Consider the following 20,401-nt stretch of genomic DNA (forward strand, 5'->3'; position numbering starts at 1 on the left):
TCATGTTCAGCCTGCCGTCAACAGAGAGAGAGTCGGATGAGACCACCTTGGGTCTTGTCCTGGGCTGGGGGACTCATTTTGAGGGGAGGGAAGCAGAAGGGGAAGAGGAGAAGACAACTTTATGGAAAATCGCCTCAGTGTGCTCTCATCCTAAGGGCCAGAGGACAAGCCACCACCTGATGGCATTCTGTCCATCAGTGGGACAGAAAGAGCCTTTGTATGGCCTACCAAGGAAGCAGAGCAAGAGAGGGGGGGGAGAGCTGTGACATGCGGGGGCTGCTAGGGACAGCCAGCTCTTCCCTCAGGAGACTCTGCTGCAGAGTGCAGCGATGGCAGAGTCCAGGAGAGCCTGCACCCACCAAGTTCAGCCACCACAGCACAGCCTGGAGATCGCAGTCTGTTTTCTGACACTTAGAAAATTCAACACATTTGTACAATTTACAGGAAAAGTTAATCTACCAATAATCCTCTGCATTATTCCCAAACATATTTTTAAACATTGATTTCTTTCATTTATCGAGAAAGTTCCAGAGAAGACTGGGAAGTAAGAGTTTGTAAGGGTGATTTTCTATGCCAGCAAAGAAAACATAACTGTATCTGTAGGCACATAGATTGGATGCCTGAATTTATGACATATGTCAGCCACAGTTTTAGGAACTGGAGATCTGCACTGGAGTGGTATTAAATATACTCTATTCTCACAGACTACCTCTGAAACACACTCTTCTATTTCATTAAAAAGCTCTCTTCCAATATCCTTTCTAATTAGTATGAGCCAGCACAATCTGTCAAGTAAAAAACACAGTATGCAATAAAATGCGCATACCGCCACATTCAAGAAGCAAAATTTAGTTGATCAGTCAAGCATTGCCCTGGCATAAAACTGGAAGGCCTCCGTGGCTTTGTCAGCACAACTTTGATGTGAACTTCAATAGAAAAGCTGAATGATGAATAGTAAACAGGGATTTTTCACCACATGACTGGATGAGTTGTAAGTAAAATACGGAACCTGCAGTACCTGTGTGTGTCAGTAAGAATTAAAATGTTAGTTGGGTTTAAAGTTTCAATAGTGGAACAGATGACTCAATATAGAGATTTTCTTTATATGTTGGAATGTGTGTATGTGTGACAAACCAGCTTCTATTCATCTAAGGATAAACTGGGTTTTCAGACAACTATATACCTTGGGAAGAAAAGTTTGGGTCAACCCCAAATTCAGATGGATAGGCAAGAACTGAAGGACTTCTACCAAAGCAAGTCCCCTACAGTGCAGGCTGAGACCAAACAAATGCACCCTTCAGCACGAGTTAACAGTCTGTTTACCAAATATCTGAGCTCTTGCCCCACGCTTGAAGCGAGCAACAACAAAGAAGTGGGTGAAGAAATTAATTTTAACATCATATTCACACAGGTGAAATTAGCAATATACACTGCACTGAAGAGATTCTAGTCATGATGGATTTACAGCAGTGGGAAGACATCTCAAGTCTAAGCGCCAATGATCTAACATACTTGCTTCTCTGTACTAGTCAACACCTCATGTTATGAGTAGATGCTGATGCAGACTCACCCAGTATTGTAGCAAGAGCAGACAAATCAGACATCTCTGCATGTAAAATATAGAGTAATTATAAAAGTACTTACATATCTGGTTTCACGCCCAGCTGCTCTCTGTAGTGTTGTTGAGACCTTGTACAAAATAAATAGATGTATTAAGAGCAAAAAGTAACTCTGAGGAGTAACTCAAAGACATCTTCATCATTGTAACAAATTATTAATTGCTCAAATTCAAGAAAACTTCGGTTTTCCAGAAAGATTCATGTAACACATGAGAATAAGATATAGTAAAGTTTTGCTTGATATGTTTATTGTAGAAAATACTATTTCATTTTTGCTGCTCAAAAATGTTGATCCCACTCTATTCAGGATAACATTTAAATTATCTCTGAGAATTCTCATAACAAAATGCTTATTAGTAGATAGCAATAGATGGGCTTGCACCATGAAATTTAGGTTACGTTTGCTCACAAAATAACCTGAAATGGCATCTTTCCATGTTCTCATTTGCAAGAACTTTCTTTCATTTGACTAATCCTTGCTATTTCTAAGACATTTACTGATAACACACACTCTTTTTCCTTTCCTGTCTATGACTCTCTTTTACCCTCAGTTTCAGCACTTTACTCTCTCATTCTGAGGTCCTCACAACCTTTACACTGCATCTTGTTAAACTCACATTTTGTCTCCTTTATATGGTTTCATTACTGCTAACAGATACCCTCTGTTTGGTCAAGGCTCAGTTCCCAATGGCCCAAGGCAGTAGGTTTTGGATGCTATAGCTCAACTTAGTAGCATCATTTTAACCACTTCGGATTCAGTACAGGCATCGGAAAACACTCCCTCAATAAGAGTCTTTGCCTGCTTCTTTGGCTACTATCATGTTTCCGTCTCTCAGTTGCCTGAAGCCTGATTCACCACTGCGTGCTGGTTGACAGAAGTAATTTCAAAATGAAAATTAAATTTGAAATGTATCTTGAATATAGCCACTCAGGAGCGCTGGTTCTGTGCCCTATTTTTTGCAAGGTGGACTGGACATTGTGCAGGATATTCTGAATGCCTTAACTTTTTGACATTTACCTCTGCCAAAAGTCCCTTTCCTCCTGTTTTCGGTTGCATTTCTGCTATTTTCACTTTCCTATAGGTACCACAACCAACTTAAATTTACCTGGGGCAAACTGAGTACAGGAACCTCTTCCCTTGGTTAGTCATCCTTCTAAAGACAGAGGGCACATCAGTATAACTTAGTGAAACCAGAATTTTAATATCAGTATAGAAAGTTATCCCTGCCTCTCATATCTGTTTCTGAGTTATCCAGGGTAAATGGATGTAGCAGACATCTACCTCCTGTGAGGGGCTAGAGTTAAAAGGAAATCAGAATTTAAGAGCAAGTCTACTTATTCATTTAATTATCCCATTATTTGAAAACCAATAATGAACATGAGAAATAAAAATATTCTGAAAGATGTTTCCAATCATTGAGGCTAGAAACATTAACTCCTCTGTAGTAAGGACACATAGATGGGACGAAATCTGGGAGGTGGACAGAGACACTGCAATATGGAAGGCAAGGTATGAAGGATTTCTTCCTTGTGGATCCTGGCCTCTGAAGCCTTAATAAACAGGTTGTTTTTCATAATAGAACTTCTTCTGACTTCAAGAAAGCATCCTACAACAAAGACTGCACTGACTCTAGGGCTACGGTTCTGTCCTTCCATGTCTTTTAAACGACCAGACACTTCTATTGATGTTGCATCTCTCAGCAGCAGCTTTCTGTTGCCGTAGGCTCTATTGTGATTTTGCTTGCCTTGATAGCTACCTGGAAAGAGTTCTTGGTCTGTGGGTGGACTTAATCACGTACCTTGCCAACATCTGACTCCATGCTCATCTGCAGAAAACTTGGAGAAGACTCACATCGGCGCTGGAAAATGATTTTCAACAGAGAACAAACTTACTAACGACAAGAGACAAAAGGGAAGGAAGAGAAAAAGTCAGTCCCACATACTGATGGGTTACCATAGTCAATGGGTCCTGCAGGACTTGATCAATGACAGCACACAGATCTTCTGTTTGTTGTCTCAGCTGGGCAGGGGAACACATCTGAAAAAAGGAGGTTGGATCACCCAGTTAACCTTTGCTTTTTGTTTTCAAATAGAGATTTGAAAGACATATAACTGCACTACCTCTGAATGGGTGTCCAAAGCAGTACCTTCAGTCACACCAGTGGCCTTGATTGGCTCTTCTAATGCCTGCAATTCAGAAGATTTTGGTGTTACACTGAGTTCAAAACTTTAAAAATCAAGCAACGACGCACTGTTTGCAATACTGTGTTTCCAAAGGTGGCACTTTCTGTTTCACCATGGAAAGATGGAAAAAGAAGAAATTACAAGCCTAGCAAGGTTACCAACTTCTCATTCTGAATTAGAGGGGGGGTTGCACAGAGGGAGAGAGAGTATGCAAGCTAGGTGAATTGTCTCTACTTTTTGAGATCAGAAACTAGCAGTTTGTCGTCTTCTTTGACAATGCCCCCCGCCTTCGCAGCAAAGGTAACGTGGTGAACGTGCGCTGTGTGTCACCGCAGCATCAGGGGGCCGCCTGCCACACACCACTGGAGCGAAGCCGCTGGCTGTGAGCAGGTGCACAAGGCAGGGGTCCAAGCACACGGGGAGCTCTTTCTTTTCCTCCAGTAGAAATTTTCTTTCAAAAGTGCCTCCTGTTTAAAGAGGATGGTGATTCCACATTGCAACAAAACCAGTGCTCAACAGTTTGGGATTTTAGCCTGAAATCAGAAATGTATAAAGTGAAATATGTGCTATACATATGTGATATCATGCTAAGCAGCTATGCAGTCTCTCCAAAACAAAGCACAACTTCTCGTGCTTGGATATACCTCCCACTCTCCTACACCCACACTTGGAGCAGGTTTGAGAACAGTGGGAATCAGTTTGCTGATCCCTCTGTTTTATCAGGAAACTCACAAAACACCCTCAAAAGCCAAAATCTAGTGCTCGTTTCCCTTTTCATCTTCAGCCAGAGTCTGTGAGGCATGGTCTCAGTGCCATCACCCATTTTTGCTTTGAAGCGATTTTCAAATAGACTCCGTGCCGAGACCAAAAATTAGTCTGGAAGCCTGCTGAGCTGTGAAGCTGGACTACAGGGGAGGGACCCGCAAGGTTTGTGGATTTTTTTGTTAAACATGTTATGTTTTTCTGAAGTTTCAGTTTGTTAGTTATTTGAAAAAAAAACAAATGGTAATAAGGGGGGGTGGGGGGGAAGGCATTCCAGTAAAGCACGTTTTCATGCGTATGGCATGCTGTGCGAATGGACTGATCCCAGTGAGGTGGGTATGAGATTGCCAGTCACAGAAGGCATATGTGGAGCTGGAAGGAAAATGGCAGAATCTTTAAAAAAAGGAATATAAGCATATGATTAAGTAATTATTTCTGAGTTTAATTTTGCTGAGAACATTTTTTTTTCTTTCCTTGTCCAGCTACTGGTAGCATACATCTATGCACGTGTAACTGAAAAGTTAATGACAATTTGCTTTTAATATTATTTTAATACCATCCACAAATACTTCTGCACAGAAATGCATTTATGGAACTCCACGTCTTCTATCAGAGAGTACAGTAAGAAAACATGAAGACTTGTTTCTTTCCAAATAGATTTGTGTGTCCCCCCCCAGCTCTAGACGAACCTGTTGGCCTTAGAGTAATTGTACTTAAAAGGGGAAAAAATATATTTTTTACATACAGAAATTAATGTAATATTATCCCAATATAGAAGATGAAAATATAAATAGTCTTTCTCATCTCTGCTGTCTCATCATTGTCACCCAGCTAAATTCTTGGATCAACAGACAGTCCTGTAGAAGAGGAAGGCTCAGCTAAAGAGAGCTTAGCACTACACTTGAGTACTGTGTACCCAATTCAGCTTCCATTGGGATTATGTGCTCCTGGTAAACAGAAAATGAAGTGATAAAATGAAGTAAAAGAGTCATTCCAGTATCTATCAGGGCTAGGATTGCCAAAGCAGCCTGTTGTAGAGAGATGACGAGTCTGAATGTGAGTTAGGAAAACCAACAAATTTTAATCAGTCATGGATTTGGAATGGAGAAATTGCTAAGCTTCTGAAAACCCCCAAGAAACCAGAAGGGTAGTGAACATAATGAAGTAATTGTTAAGAAAAAATACATGTTTCTGTTTCATATTCACTTCACCAGAGCAATGGGAGAGGGTGAACACAATCAAGGGTAAGAAGCAACTACCCAGAAGATACGGAGGAATCTTTCTAGAAGAACTACAGCCACATCCACAAGTCTCTGTTCAGAACCAAGACTCTGGATAATCTGAGTACCAAACATCCATCAGTTTCAGTAGAAATTAGGCACCCAAATATCTCTGCATTCTGGAGCCTTCATTGATTAAAAAACCCAGGTGAGCACAATACTAAGGTCTATGCGCTTCACAGACCCCTGAGATATGGCCATCATGTAGGAGCCATGCTAGAGAAAGCTGCAGTGTTCTTCTCCCTTTTTGAACATTTGGGGAAGGAAAATTTTAATCTTCAAAGTGATCCATCTAATTTCTTTCATTGTTTTATCTCTTTTTTTTTTTCTTTTTTTTTTTTTTTTCCTATCTGAACCGCCCAAGTCTTCCAAAGAAAGAAAAGAAGCAAAGAGAACTAGATTTTAGGCATCCCTGTCACCTCTACAGAGAAAAAAAGGTTCTGTTTAATCTCTTATTAGTTTTTCAAAATACAACTCAATCTATTTCCAGCAGTGCCTTTTTTTTTACATTTCTGTACAGAGAAAAATGTGAGATTAAAAAAGTATGACTAGTGTTTCTGAACTCATTACTGTAGTTATCACACAATAATGTTATGATTAATTTAAAGCATTAGTGTTATCTACAGTACTGTTGATTAGTGCTATCAACAGCATTCAAGCTTCACTTCCTATGCTGATGGTCTAACAATATTAAAAGCGGAACATTCCTACTTAGGCATTCAAATTTTTTGATTATACATGAAAAACAACAGTGGGACCACAATTTAAAAGAAGAGTGCAATTTAGAGAATGAAAATGTATTTGTGACAGAATTTTAATGTTCAGATGAAATAACCAGTTGCTGAACCACTAATTTTTTCCTTGCAAAGGGCAACTTTGGGCGTGTGATGCATATATGTAATTGACGTCAGTGATGGCTACAACCCTTCCCTCCTCTTTCCATCAAGCTATTTGATTGCTAAAGCTGTATCAGAGCTGAAAGGGTACTGGCAAATTATTCAAACAGGATCTCCAATATTTCGTTAGAAGACCGAAAGTTCTTGGCAACATATAGGAAATATAGAACATTGTTTCATCCACCAATGAATCACACCAACAGTAGAAGAAAAAACACATATTGTAACCAGAATCTGACACAGCTTCTTTCTTACTGTATTGTGAAAACCCTGGGCTCAGCAACAGTCAAGAAGTTTCCTCTTCTTTTATTTCTCTTGCATATTTTTCCCATCACTATCTTTTCCTAAGCCCTCAGCAGATGCAAAAATATCCTTCTGTATAATGGAACTTCACATACCATGAGGTCCTTTAACTTCTTCCTTGGAGATCCTGGGAGATGATACTGAAAAGACCTGATTACTTTTCCTCTTATAAAATAATAAATACTAAAAACTGCAAGGCCTTTGAAAGAAAGAGGGAGCTCATAGCCTGCTCCTACAGCTGGGTCTCCAATGTAGCAGATCACTGCCATATTTCCTCAGTTGAATTTGTTTCTTTTAATGAAAAAAAAAAACAAAACAAAAACAAAAACAAAAAAACCACCCTCTTTTTCCTTCTGCATAAGGAGGAAAATGCTTTTTTTTTTTCCTTTCTTCTCTTTTCCTCCACAAGGAGAATACTTCCCTGCTGGCATTCTGCTGTGTAGGTGATGGGATGCAATTATTAGGTCTTTGGAGTTTTCCTAGAAGCGTAACATCATATGGAAAGACTGTTTTAGACTTTCTTGAAGTTAGCCAAACTACATTGTGATGAGAGAAAATGTGAAGAACAATCATAAAAAGACAAAATAAATAACCTAAAATATTTATTCTTTAAGACAGAAGATTTTTTCTACATTTAATTAAAATTCAAATTTTAGTTCTCTACTTGTAATTAGTTAATCAATACAAGCCAGATAAGTCAACAGTGCTTTCATTTGCACCTCTTCCATCCATAGCCAGTTATACCTAGTGCTTTTCAGAAGATTTACTAAGTGTGGGATAAGCCTTGACTGTGAAGCAGGTGTGCTTCATGGCACACTCCACCATCCTGGTCTCACCAGAGTTCAGAGTGGGGGAAGTCTGAGTAGAACATTTGCAGTGTCCCTTCCCCTCCAAGTCTGTATGCCCAAGTTTCCTTCCTATCAAAATGACGCCCACAGAAGGGAAGTTCAGCCCAATCAGCATGCAGAGGGGGTGTGTATCTGGACAAACACCAGAAACCCAAATTCCCTTGCATAGACCTTGCGGTAGGCCAAAGACCACTGAATTCTTACGAGAAAAATTTTGGTTTGCAATTCCAAGGTGTCCAACAGTTTTTGGATTACATCTAAAATTTTAGATACTTCTGAAGATGAAGTAGGATGTGGTTTAAGAGACGGTCTGCTTAAAGTTAAGAATTTTTTTGTAACTCCCTGAAATAAACTCTATATCACTATCTATTTTGACTGAAAGATATTTTTTATAGATGCTTGATAAATACAATCTCTAAATAATAGATGCATTACTTTTTAAATACTATTTCATTAGGAATGGAATTTTGAATTAGGCTGTGATCAGATCATGTAACTGTAGAAGCTATACAAGAGTGAGTGTCAGTAGAAGAGTGACCCACTGACCCAACACTGACAAGGCCAAAAGGAACCACAGTGATCATCTAATCTGACCTATTCTTTAAACGACAGAACTGCCTGGAATTACTGTATGAAGTGCCAGAAAAGTGTCCTGTCTTGATTTTCCCATTTCTGTGATAAAGAGACCATTTCAGTCTCCAGAAATTTTTTCTAATGGTTAATTCATTCTTTCTGTTAAACTTTGCCTTATGCCTACATTAAACTCGTTCAGCTTCTTCTTCTAGCCAGTGGATCCTATCATCTGCTGGACATCATTGTCACAGTCTGTGGACCTGCGCTAGAAATCTGTGTGGCTATGACGGCACTGCTGACTGACCATGGTTACCACCACCTCATTGGTGCTCCCTGACAGAGCCTGACCATGCTGAGGGTAAGTCCCTCAAAAACAAGTTTTTGCTCTTCTGGCAGTGAAGGGAGTTACAGCCCAATCTTCCAAGAATCCTGGATTGGGCCTTTTCTGAGGAGAGCGCAGGTGACGTGAGGAACATCAGGTTCATACAAAGTCCAAGAGCTGGAAAGTATGCCAGTTATGAGATTTGAGGAGATTAAGTCACTTCTGGGGTTGCTAAAGTATACACATATATAGTCAATAAGCCTTTTCTTCTCTGCGAATGAGCACAGATTTGAACAACTCGCTTTACGTAAGAGTACTGGAAGACAAGAAAAACATGTTCTAGAAAAACTATTAAGATGATGATTATAGTCTAATGGTTTCATAAGAAGTAGTTGAAAAATGCTGGGTGAAATTAAAGCATCTACACACACATGAAAGAAAAAAATTACTTGAGAAAGAAAATTAGACACAAGGAGACAATTTAGAGGCAGACAAAGAATTATGCCTTGCATGATGTATCATTGACAGTTTTCTGTCATGGGATCTAATCAATACTGCATATGAATTGTCACTAGGATCACCCACATCACAGTTCTGACTAATCTTATTTCTCACGACCACTCAAATTAAGCAATATGATTACTCACACAGTGGAAAAAGTTGACTTCTGAGAATGTGCATTTCCAGTTCAACTGCATAGCAAAACACTTTGTTAGCACTTCAGGCAGATGATGTATTCCTAATCATGCATTCAGCTCAGTAATATCTGTGCCTTGCAGATATTACATCCCTTCCTTTCTTAAAAAAAATGCCACTCAAAAACTTCTTCTCCATACAACCTAATGTTAATAAAACATCACTTATGCAGTTAAAATCTCATTGACTTGAATCTCTCTCTTTTTGTTAAAAAAAAATGCATAAAAACCATTGCATAAAATGGGAGCAACATAATTACTGTCATCGAGCTGCAATGTAGCATGAGTTCCTTCCCGGTTCCCTCCTCAGGATTTTTGAGGAAAATACTTGGATACTAAGGCTCAGTACAATGGGCCTCTGTGTGCCATGGGACTCCTTCACGCTTCCTTGAAGAGTCGTACTCAAAATGCATGTCAGCTAACACAATAGGACTAGCTTAGGAGCACTGTAATTAGCTGTCGGTACAGATCAATAGGAGACTATTATCCATAATTCCCAAGATGAGAGAAAGTATGTAGTCAGGCCATGCTGAAACATACATTTTACGAAGTAAATTAGTCAAGAGTCTCTCCTGAACCCAAATTCTGCAGCAGAAAATTGATTTCTTATTAGTTTTACATGACTGTGATTTTGCTACTGAAGGATAATACACCAAGGCTAGCATTTCCAACAAAGTGGTGGATAACCAAAAGTCTATCTAAACACAGATATCCTTTGAGCCTTACTTTTTCTACAGATACTGGCATTAGATCGTACAATTCAGTTTTATGTGTTGGGAATAAGTAACATGCAGGTTATGAGTCAATACCTTGGAGACCATCAGCGAGGCCATCAAAAGGAATCCCCTTTCTTCTGAAAAAGTGCAGCCAGATGGCTGACATTAACCCACTAGTTCACATCAGGAGTGTGCTCTTAGAGTGAATATCCTGCTCAAAGTCACCTACTTGGCTTATTTGCAGAGTGGTGCAGGCTTAGAGTGCACAAACTGGACGCCCTTCAGATGAAGTCAACCATGAAGTGTCACTTAAGGAGTCCACCAAATGCTTCCAGCCTCTAACAGGCACTCTGCCCAAACAAAACCCTCCCATAATACATTCTGGGGTGTAGGATCCCCTGCATCAGCTATTTACCTCTACAGAGCCGTTTCTATTGGACCACGTCGAATGCTGAAGCAGACATGACCTTCATTAGTGCATTCAAGATTTAAGTAGGGGAAGGATCAGGTTTTATGCAAATTATTTAAAAAATCATTCAAGATTAAAAGAACATTGGAAAAGAAAGGAATGTCCCTTTTTTTAAAAAAAATAAATCTTATTTGTAGCAGTTAACTGAGAACTACTAGATCACAATCAGTAATATTTCAAGGACAAAAATATCCTCTTCAAAATTTTTGCTCAGTTAAGTTCAGCCTCTCCAATGTTTTTAGGCTCTGCAAACTTCTAGTGAAATCAACTGAGCTGTGTATGAGACTACATATTTATAAGCGTAGTTAGGAATGCTTAATCTTACAGAAATTAATCAGAGGCTAAGTTCCTGAACTAGGTCCCGAACAGAAAGATTTTTCTGATAAAGCTATAAACTGGATGTCAGATTGTCAGAGTGATTAAGCATGTCTTTAAATAACTAAGACACTTGGCTCATTGCGTATCATAGAAAATTTTGGTTAAACTTAGTGCGCTATCTTTTTGTGCAAAACTAATTTGGAAAAAAAAAATTTAAAAATAGACATTGGTGGGTATTTTGAACCCTTCAAGCAAAACTTAAATTTTCAATTGACTTCTAAACAAGGACTATACAATCCAGCCTTTGGTGGTCATGTCTTTGGTAGTAAATAAATGCACTAAAGGCTGTTCTTGGAATCTATCATTCTCCCCTATAGAAGAGGATTGTTACTCCAGACTATGTACTGGGAACGGAACATCTGGCCCATGCTAACTGTTAAAGTGCTCAGGGAAGTTGTTTCGGGGAATGGTAGCTAACAGAGGTGAGTGCAACGGCCAGGATTGTTCTCACAGTTTAACAATACAGCTGGTGAAATTTGCGTATCTTGGGATGTTAAATTCACTAGTATAAGCATAGACATTGAATAATCATTAACTGAGCAAGACCTGCTGATTGGTAGGTCCCAGAAGAGGAGTGCTCCAGACACTTTCCAGTAACAAAACAGATTTTGAGATGTTGCCATAAATGGCAATTCCTTTAGGACACTTTTTTTTTTTTTTTTACAGTAAATTTATTTGCAGAACTTCAGATTAGTGAAGGTTTTGATCTTCAGTGGAAAGTGGTTGACCCTGAAAAATAGTTGGAATTATAATCCTGAGCAGTTAGTTCCTAGAGTTTACATTCTGCAATATCCCCCGCAGAAATGTCAGAGTATGTACATAAAGTTGAATGGTCTCAAATATACAACGCAATTCTCATGTCTTTGAGCAAACACTAACCTTCTGTTCCATAAGTAATGTGTTTGTAGGGATTGCTGCAAATGCCTTGTAGCTTGTCTTGATCTTGTATTGCTAAAAGGGTAAATCAGAAAGCAGGAAGAGAAGTAAAACAGGGTAGAAGAGGGAGAAGGAGAGAGGGGGAAGAGAGGGGAAAAGTATGACAGAATGAAAGACAATTCCAATTGTCTTGCAGACATATTGCAACAATACAATGCTTACGTACTACCTAGGAAAGCTATTTGTTAAAGAAAATCTAGTATTTCTGTTAAGATTTTAAAGGACTGTAACATACATCTTGTGCTTTTAGGAATGGAGTAGGATGAAGTGAATTCCCTGTACCAGCTTATAATTTCCAAAGTGATTTTGACAACTTTCTGCCAACTATTATCCTTAAATGAGTATCAGGAGAGGCTGTGAGCTTTTTCCAAGTTTGCTTGTGATTTGATTTGATAACGCACAGCTGCTTCTGCCAGTACGTACACCGCAACAATGGCTGCTGTGTGGTGTGGTCCTGGACCACTAAGTTAGAGGGATTTCTGTGATTTGCTTTAATGAGACTGATTAGGATCCTTAAATGCTGAATTACTAGCATGAGAGAATAGATCATTTAAGTCACATCACAGTTTTTCATTTCCTGAATAAGTAACTCTACCACCCAAACAAATATTTCAAAACAAGTATAGGAACTTTCACACTTTAACAAAGCTTACGTAACTGACGATCTAAACCATACAAAATGCATGTGTTTGGGTACAAAAATTCTAATATCAGCCTTCATAATTATTCTTTTTAAACATTTTATATTTTAGACTATATTAGCTTGCCCAGTTAATTTTAACTGTTAGAAACCATAGTTTCTACATTTTCTTTGTAATTATGGACGTTGAATTAAGTAATTTTTAAATGATTGATGAGATTCTTCTATACTTACATGAGTTCAAGAGCTAGGATTCTTAATCACATGACTGCTGGAATTTTTTTTAAACAATTAAATAGGGATTTGCTACATTGTTCCCTTTTCGGTAACATTTTAATAAAAAAAAAATCATAAATTCACACAACAATAGAGTTTTCAGTTATTTATTGGTTGTTCCTGTGATAGTCACTCAGAAATAAAGTTATTTGTTAATCAATTCAGGTTTTTTAATGTACTGTTGTCTGCAACAGTGAATACTGGTGATTATGAGATACCAGACTGAGCAGCATACTGTACTTTGGGTCATTCTTTCGTCACTTTTTCCTTTTCCTTATGTCTAACAGAAGTCTCCATGACAGCAGAGGGGCCAAAATTTTAATTCAGATAAGAGAAACTTATATCATCCTCACACCTCTTTTGAAATATTGCAGGACATTATTTTTGTATTCTTTTAATTCTTTCTCTATATATTCTGTTTGTTTTCGACGACTTAGATTTCTTAGAAGTTGGAGACTGACAGACATTCAAGAAGTCAATAATCACAATAATCATATTGAATGAACAATCTGACAAAGAAGATGAATGCAAATGCTGGAATTGCACTTTCTTTTCCTTTTTTTTTAGGGGGGGAATGTAGTAATTTAGATGAGATTTAGTGATTCTAACTTGGATGTCTACCATCTAGGTAGTAAGAACTAATGCCTTTTATAGTCATAGACATTTCTACAGGACAATTCATCTCATCCCGAAATAGGCACCTAGAAAGGTAAAATAAAATCATCCTGTAAATAAACTATATTCTTTCTGTTCGCTATAATAGAATTGCCCAAGTTGTGCTTGGATATCTAACTTTCAAATGTCAAAAATCACGTGAGTTGAATCCTGCCCTTTGAACATTTAGACAGCAACACTCTACTATAAATGTGTGTACATTCTTATATATATTCATGTATGTACAAAGTCTATATGCAGATAAGACATAAAATACTGCTTACTGAAGTAAGATGGAAGACCAAAATTCCAAATATTAAAATTGCATATCCACAAAATGTAACCTTGTTTACTTATATTTGATATTCAATCAAGAAGATTATATAATTGAACATGTAAATGAAATGCAACGTCTCTACTAGCCCATCGGCTTTTCCATATGATATGGACACCATATATAACGAGAATACTGTGATCACTCTGAAGTTAGTTGTACTGTTACATGAACTAAACAAAGACATGTCAGACTGTTAAAATGTAAAAGTTTCTATACCACTTTGATGTGCTTTATCACTTCCAGGTACTGTAGAACCTGTAAGCAATGTGCTATTGTCACAGTGTCTGAGATGAGTGGAAAGTCTTTAATTCAGTTTCTCGTCTATATGAATACATTTTGTGACACATTAGTTCATGTTGCTTAAAATTATTCTTCAATGCCTAAATACATTTAATAATCTGTTTCATAGGAATCTAGCAGTATTTTTAAACAGCCATGGACAGTTATGTCTGCTGGCCTGCACCATGGTCCACTCAGAAGCAAACCAACCTCAATATCAAATCTTGGGCAAATATCAGCCTGGGGAGTTTTAGGGAAAATATCTACTTTCCTTGCTCAAATGATTGACTAGGGCACTCACAAGGAGTTGCAAAGTGTGCTAGACACATACCTATAAAGGCTGAAAATCAGTGACTAACCATGGTAGTGTAGAGCTCCTCATGAGTAGTGTTTCCTGCTTTGTGGTAGGCTTTGCAGCTGTGCTGAGCTCCGTGTTGCTACAGTTGGTTTGCTCCCCAGCTGTTTTGGGTAGATCTACATGCATTCCTGTGCTACATTCAAATTGGAAAAATCAAAGAATATGTAGGAATGATACCCCATGAAACCACTGCAAAGAGTTCTCAAACAACAGCCACAAGTTTTTATCCTAATCTGTTCCTGTAGAATCAGCAATTTTATTTGTCTCACTCCATCCTACTGTTCATTTTGCTATATTAGGTCCATGAGGACGCTATTAAAGTGTCTGCAAGTCCAGGGAGAGGGTTTTTATCTCCTGTGGTCACCCAAAGTTCATGCTTCACACTGATCTATGTATTTATGTTTATATTCACTTTGCAAAACAGTCATATTTTTAAATCGTTGACGAACATAAAGATAAATAAATAAAGCATAGGAAAGCAGATCTGTTTATATACACAAATGCAAACTGTTAAATAAGTTCATAGGTTATTCTTTGATTTGCATGAATTAGTGCCTGCATAGTCATAGACATATAAGAGCTCTCCATTAAAGAATCCTTTTTGCATAATTGCTTTGATATCATGCTAATGAAACAGTTTGATGTAAATACTGAAAAGTACACCTAATGTCAGAATTCAGATTTAATAAATGTTGGTTTAATACGTGTCTTAACGTTGCTTCAACCACTGTTGAAGCAACATTAAGGTTGAAAAATTACACATGCCAGAGTCAAGCACTTCTAGGTGTTGTGCTTTTCTCTTGATATTCACTTAGCACATTCATACATGCAAAAATTTTGTCATGCATCAGCAGTCATCAGATGGAGCAACCTGCTTTTTATCTAGTTCTAAAGCTGAGCTGATTGATACTAAAGAGACCTAAATGCTGCTTAGGATGTTAATGTTGTCTTTCCTCGATCTTTTCCTTTTTTCTCTGGAAATATACTGAGATTTGAGGCTGGAGTGTTGTCAGAGAGCCTGGTACCATTAGCAGATCGGCAAAGTTCATTGAGCTATGGCGTAAACTACATATGGAAATAAATGAGAGTAGGAGGAAAGGGTGGTGTTGAATGCACACCGTTATTAACTGTAAATTAAGTCTCAGCCTCACATTTTAAAGCCACAAAAGAGCTTTTGTGCACTGAACACCCAGCTGCATTTGATTTAAAGATTTCAGGTATTCTACTTACTCAGTGGAGCCAGCTTTGTCTGCATGATTAAAAAGTGCACCAGACTAAGGTCCAAGTCTTTTAAACTGGTGGACACTATCCCAGCCTCCATGGGGTGACGGGGCAATTTCAAAAGTGCCATCATATTGCATGATAAAGTGGAATTAGCAGGAAAAGGGACAGTAGGGAAGACAGAAAGGGTGTAATAACCTCGGCTAATATAAACCCAGGCGATAGCTGTGTGTCACAGCAGAGAGTTTCCTTACCGCCAGAGACTCTCACAGTGCTCATTGCACTGACTAGCAGAAACCAATTGCTTTGCAATCTGCAGGCTCAGTCATGCTTTCCAGTTTTGTCTCGGGGGGCTTTTTTCTTGGAATTTCTACGATTTCATTTCTCCTTTTGTTTCAGTAAGTAATACTGACAGGGTGTAGCGACACTGTACAGCTGCGCTTGGCACAACAGTTTCTCTTGAGTTGTTGGTTTTTAAAAGAACCATTCATGACAGTTGCTACTTTGCGCTGATTTAAACCTCTCATTTTCAATTAACATTTTCCAAGCAGTTCAAGTCACCCCTGCCATGGCCAAGCTGTTAGGAACACATCTGACACAACTCGATCTGACAGACCAGGCTCTAATCTTGCTCTGTGAACAAATAAATCAATAAACTATGATAGCCTCACGGTGATGAGCAAAGCTCAGATATCAGCAAGAGAAGGCACAAAGGAAGCACAGAGTGCAGAGATAAGATAAAAGAGGTTGGAAAGCCTTCTGCAGCTCTGATGTCTTCTGCCACCAGCTCTTCCTTTTTGTAGAGCAGTTCCTTTGGTTTTCACCTACCTGCCACATGTTTTTTGATCAGCTTTCCTTTCCTTCCTCTTCCTAGTCTTGAAATTTGTCTATCTTCAGGTTTAAAGTGTGACTGGTTCCCAAGCCCTCCTACAGTAATCACCGTCATTGCTTATTCTCACCCTGCTTGGTCTCCCTCGCTTTTGGGTGGATGACATATAGCAGGAGTGTGGTTGATCCGTCACCTGTGAGACTTCTATATTTGCAGTAGCTCATGTGATTGGAAGCTTGGCTTTTTTTTTCCCCCTTTATCTAGCACGACAAGATCAGAGAAGTACCAAAGAAAGGGAAGAAGCAGGAGACTGCCCTTGTCTTCCCTCTCAGGCTCTTGGCCACAAAGTCCCTGCTTAGGCTGAGCTCAGCCATGTCTCTGGGCTGGTCTCAGAGAGGCTGGGGTGAGTAAAGCCTCCTGGGGGGTGGGGAGGGCAGGCGGGACAAAGCGCTTGGGAATCAATTGCCACTGGAAGAACCAGCTCACATCAATCAGATTAAGCTGCTTCTAGCTCAGCCTTGCACCTAAAATCACCATACTTCTATTCTTTTCAGTGGGAATACATGTGGATTTACATTAGCATGGGGTATATAGAACATGGTTTATGGTTTATTTTTGAGACACCAGTGTTTTAGGTGAGCTTCAAAAATAAGTGTACCAAATGTATATCAGAGCCACTGGACACAAATCCATCTTCAGTAGTATCTCCTCCCACTCATGAATAAAGTATTTTACTTTTATGCTAAAGGATTCCTGCAACATCTTGCCCATAATACAGAACACATTGCTAGCAATTTGATATGGTAGGATTTAGTCTTGGCTATCTTCACTATCAATACAAAAACTGTTTCTTTTTAAGCATTTTTTCCATAGCTCATTTATTTCACTAGCTTTGTGCAACATAGATGTGATTTTTCCTACAGGGACAAAGTACTACTAGAAAATAAGCATGCACCAAGAATACCTTGGGTTTGATGTTTTCATGGTCAGGAGGCAGGGCAAAAGACTGTGGTGAAGTCAGCTCTCTGGGTCTTGATGGCAGTGTGCCTGGTGACTTGTCTGAGACAGGAGATCTGCACTTTAACACCGGTGAGGTGGCAGATTGCTCAGGTCTTGGAGAGGAGGAATTAGACCTATAATTTATGTGCACCAATGAAGAATTAAGCTGCAGTGGTTGGGAATAAATATTGCTAGTTTGTGGAATCGGTGGAGTAGAATGAGGCCGTGAGAAAGAGCACTGCTTTGAGACACTTGAAGAGGTAGGAGAGGAGGCACTCATCTCCTGAACAGACATTTGGGATGAATCTGATTTCGACCTAGAAGCTGAATGTGAAAGACTTGGGGAAGGAGATGAGTGTTTTTCTAGGGTGGGGGAGAATACGCCACTAAGACTAGTAGAAGAAAGCAAAGGATATGACCGACAGGTAAAGATGGGTGCGTAAGTGTGCACTCTCTGAGACTTCTGAGGTGCCTGGGACCTGGAGAGAACATACCGCAGCCCTTCTGGGGAAGGGGAGGTCGGGTGTGCAAGTGAAGAGGGTGCTGGGGCACAAGGAGGAAGCAGCATAGGTTGCAAGCCTGGAGAGGTAACTGATTTTCTATGAGAGGAGACAGGGGATGACAGAGGACTTCGGGAGTCTGGAGAAAGCGTTTTGACTGGATGGTGCTTTTTAGGAGAAAGAGACCTCGCCCGAGGGGTGGGATAAAGCTTGGAGGGTAGAGGCAGATGCTGAGCCCGTCCTGGAAGCCAATATTCCTCTCTACTGGGAGAACCTGGCCTTATAGGAGGGCTTGAAACAGATTTCCTCAGGGTTGGGGGAGATGATTTGGACTTTTGATCTATTGCGAGTGTTGAAGAACCAAGGGAGCTAGGAGAAAATGTGGGACAAGAAGCAGGAGAAAGTGGTCTCCGCTGAGAAGAACCTGATCTCAAAATAGCAGTTAAGAGGGTCAGTCTGGTTGGCAGAGGGGATCTGACTCCTGACTTTGCTAAATTTCCTCTGGATGACATTGTGCAAGGCTCATTTATACTACCTATGGTTGAAGAGGAGCCATAAAGGGAGGGTGGAGACAAAGGTTTAGGGCTAGGAGATAATGAATGTGTTATTATATGTACAGGGACAGGAGATAAAGCATTCAATATTTTGGAAGAACTAGGGGATGAGGACTGAACTGAAGATCCTTGAATTTCAACTGAACATGGAGGATTGGGGGAAAGACTTGGGCTCCTTCCTGGAACAGAGGATGTGATGAAGTTTCCCATTTTGCAAACACAGCCAGAGGTATAGGCACTTGGTGTTTGCAGGTTATCATACAGTCGAGGAGTGGAGTAACAACTGTTTGATGCAGAAGAGGATATTTTAGACATGGAGGGAGGTGAACTACGGGAAGCAGACTGAAAGTAGAGAGATGAATCTTGCTTAGAAAACCTGGTTGCTGACTGCCAGTTGTTACGGGAGTCTTCCAGCGAAGAGGCTTGATTCAGGTTAACCATGGCACCACATGCTACTTTCTGATTAACTGGAGAAATTAAGTGGACAGCAGGTGGTTTAGAGGAAAGATGATCAAAGATGGAAAGAGTAGAAATTAACTGGAGAAAAAAGAAAAACAGACATGTTAATATAGGTGGATAAAAGAAAAACAGACATGTTAATACAGGTGGAACTTGTGTAACTGTTAAGTATCCCACATTTCAGTCCTGTGGTCATGCTTATAGTGTTTCCATTAGTACTGCTCTGTGGGTTAAAAGCACAGGGCTGTCTTAAACTTGGGGATATAGTCTGATGGATAAGGCTCTCAGGGTAGGTGACCAAGTGCAGACAAGTTATGTGCTACTTTATGAGATCTCAGTTTTGTTGACATAAACAAGGTTCAAGGCTACTGTATTTTTCATTTTAGGTGAGACCCGAGTCAGTTATGCCATCAGTGTCCAGAATCATGTAATGCCAGACACATTGTATAATCACAACAGAAAGTGAGAACATTGCAATATTGTCCCGTCTCACTTTATCAGTTCAGTGGAAAGTAGCCTTTCTGTAAATGAGAATTAGGTCAAGTACCCATTTTCTTCCTCAGTAAAAAACACCTTCTGCAGCACTGTGATATCAGAGTAAGATATTTGCTCAGAACTACTTTAATCAGACATCCAGTTTGTTTTTCACTTTTCTTGTCATTCACAGAGCAGTGCATTTGACAGTTTGCAGGCATATAAGAGTCCTTATCCCCTTTTCCACAGTCTTACAATACACTAATAAAACAGTAATGAGCTCTTTCACGAGTGCCTTTTTTTCTTAGGTCTATTCTAATTAGGATTTGTCAAAACTAATTAGAGCATACAAGTATATTATCAACCTTTTATATAGTTTTATGCTTTGAAAGAAAGAAATTCTCTCAAAATCTTCCAAGTTATTAAAATGCTGAAATTCAAAACTGGGGTATACACAATATGAATAAACGTATCCATATGAAATAGTAAGTTAAGTCAACTGTAAAACCAAAAGGCTACAGATTATCATCTACCTTTTGACTGAGCAATTTGAAAGCTGGGAAATTGATTCTAATCTGTACAAACTTCATATAAATCTAAGAACATCTATTTATCTACTGTTTGATACCCTGGAAAAATTATACAATTCTGTAAAAGACAATTATACCATTCAGTTCTACATACGTGACTTGCACATGCCTGTGGCTCAGTTTATGAATTGTATTTTTTAGTACAAATGCTTTCCCCATGAGAAAGAAGAATTACCATTATGATTATTACAATTATTGTTATTATGTCATATAGTATAGATATATATATATATAAAAAAAAAAAAAAAGA

The 20,401-nt window shown here is 39.1% G+C and overlaps 1 protein-coding gene across 1 annotated transcript; it reads right to left on the reverse strand.

Moving 5' to 3' along the window:
* Positions 1–3,418: 3,418 nt before the first annotated feature.
* MLIP (muscular LMNA-interacting protein) lies at positions 3,419–19,165 on the reverse strand (the record flags this gene model as incomplete). Its single annotated transcript, XM_009708624.1, has 5 exons — positions 3,419–3,478; positions 3,574–3,657; positions 3,741–3,806; positions 11,925–11,996; positions 17,540–19,165. Coding segments are annotated over 5 exons (1,908 nt in total), but the record flags the coding sequence as incomplete, so codon positions are not given.
* Between the last annotated feature and the right edge of the window lie 1,236 nt (positions 19,166–20,401).

The sequence above is a fragment of the Cariama cristata genome, unplaced genomic scaffold, assembly GCF_000690535.1.
Source record: "Cariama cristata isolate BGI_N322 unplaced genomic scaffold, ASM69053v1 scaffold41619, whole genome shotgun sequence".
NCBI lineage: Eukaryota > Metazoa > Chordata > Aves > Cariamiformes > Cariamidae > Cariama > Cariama cristata.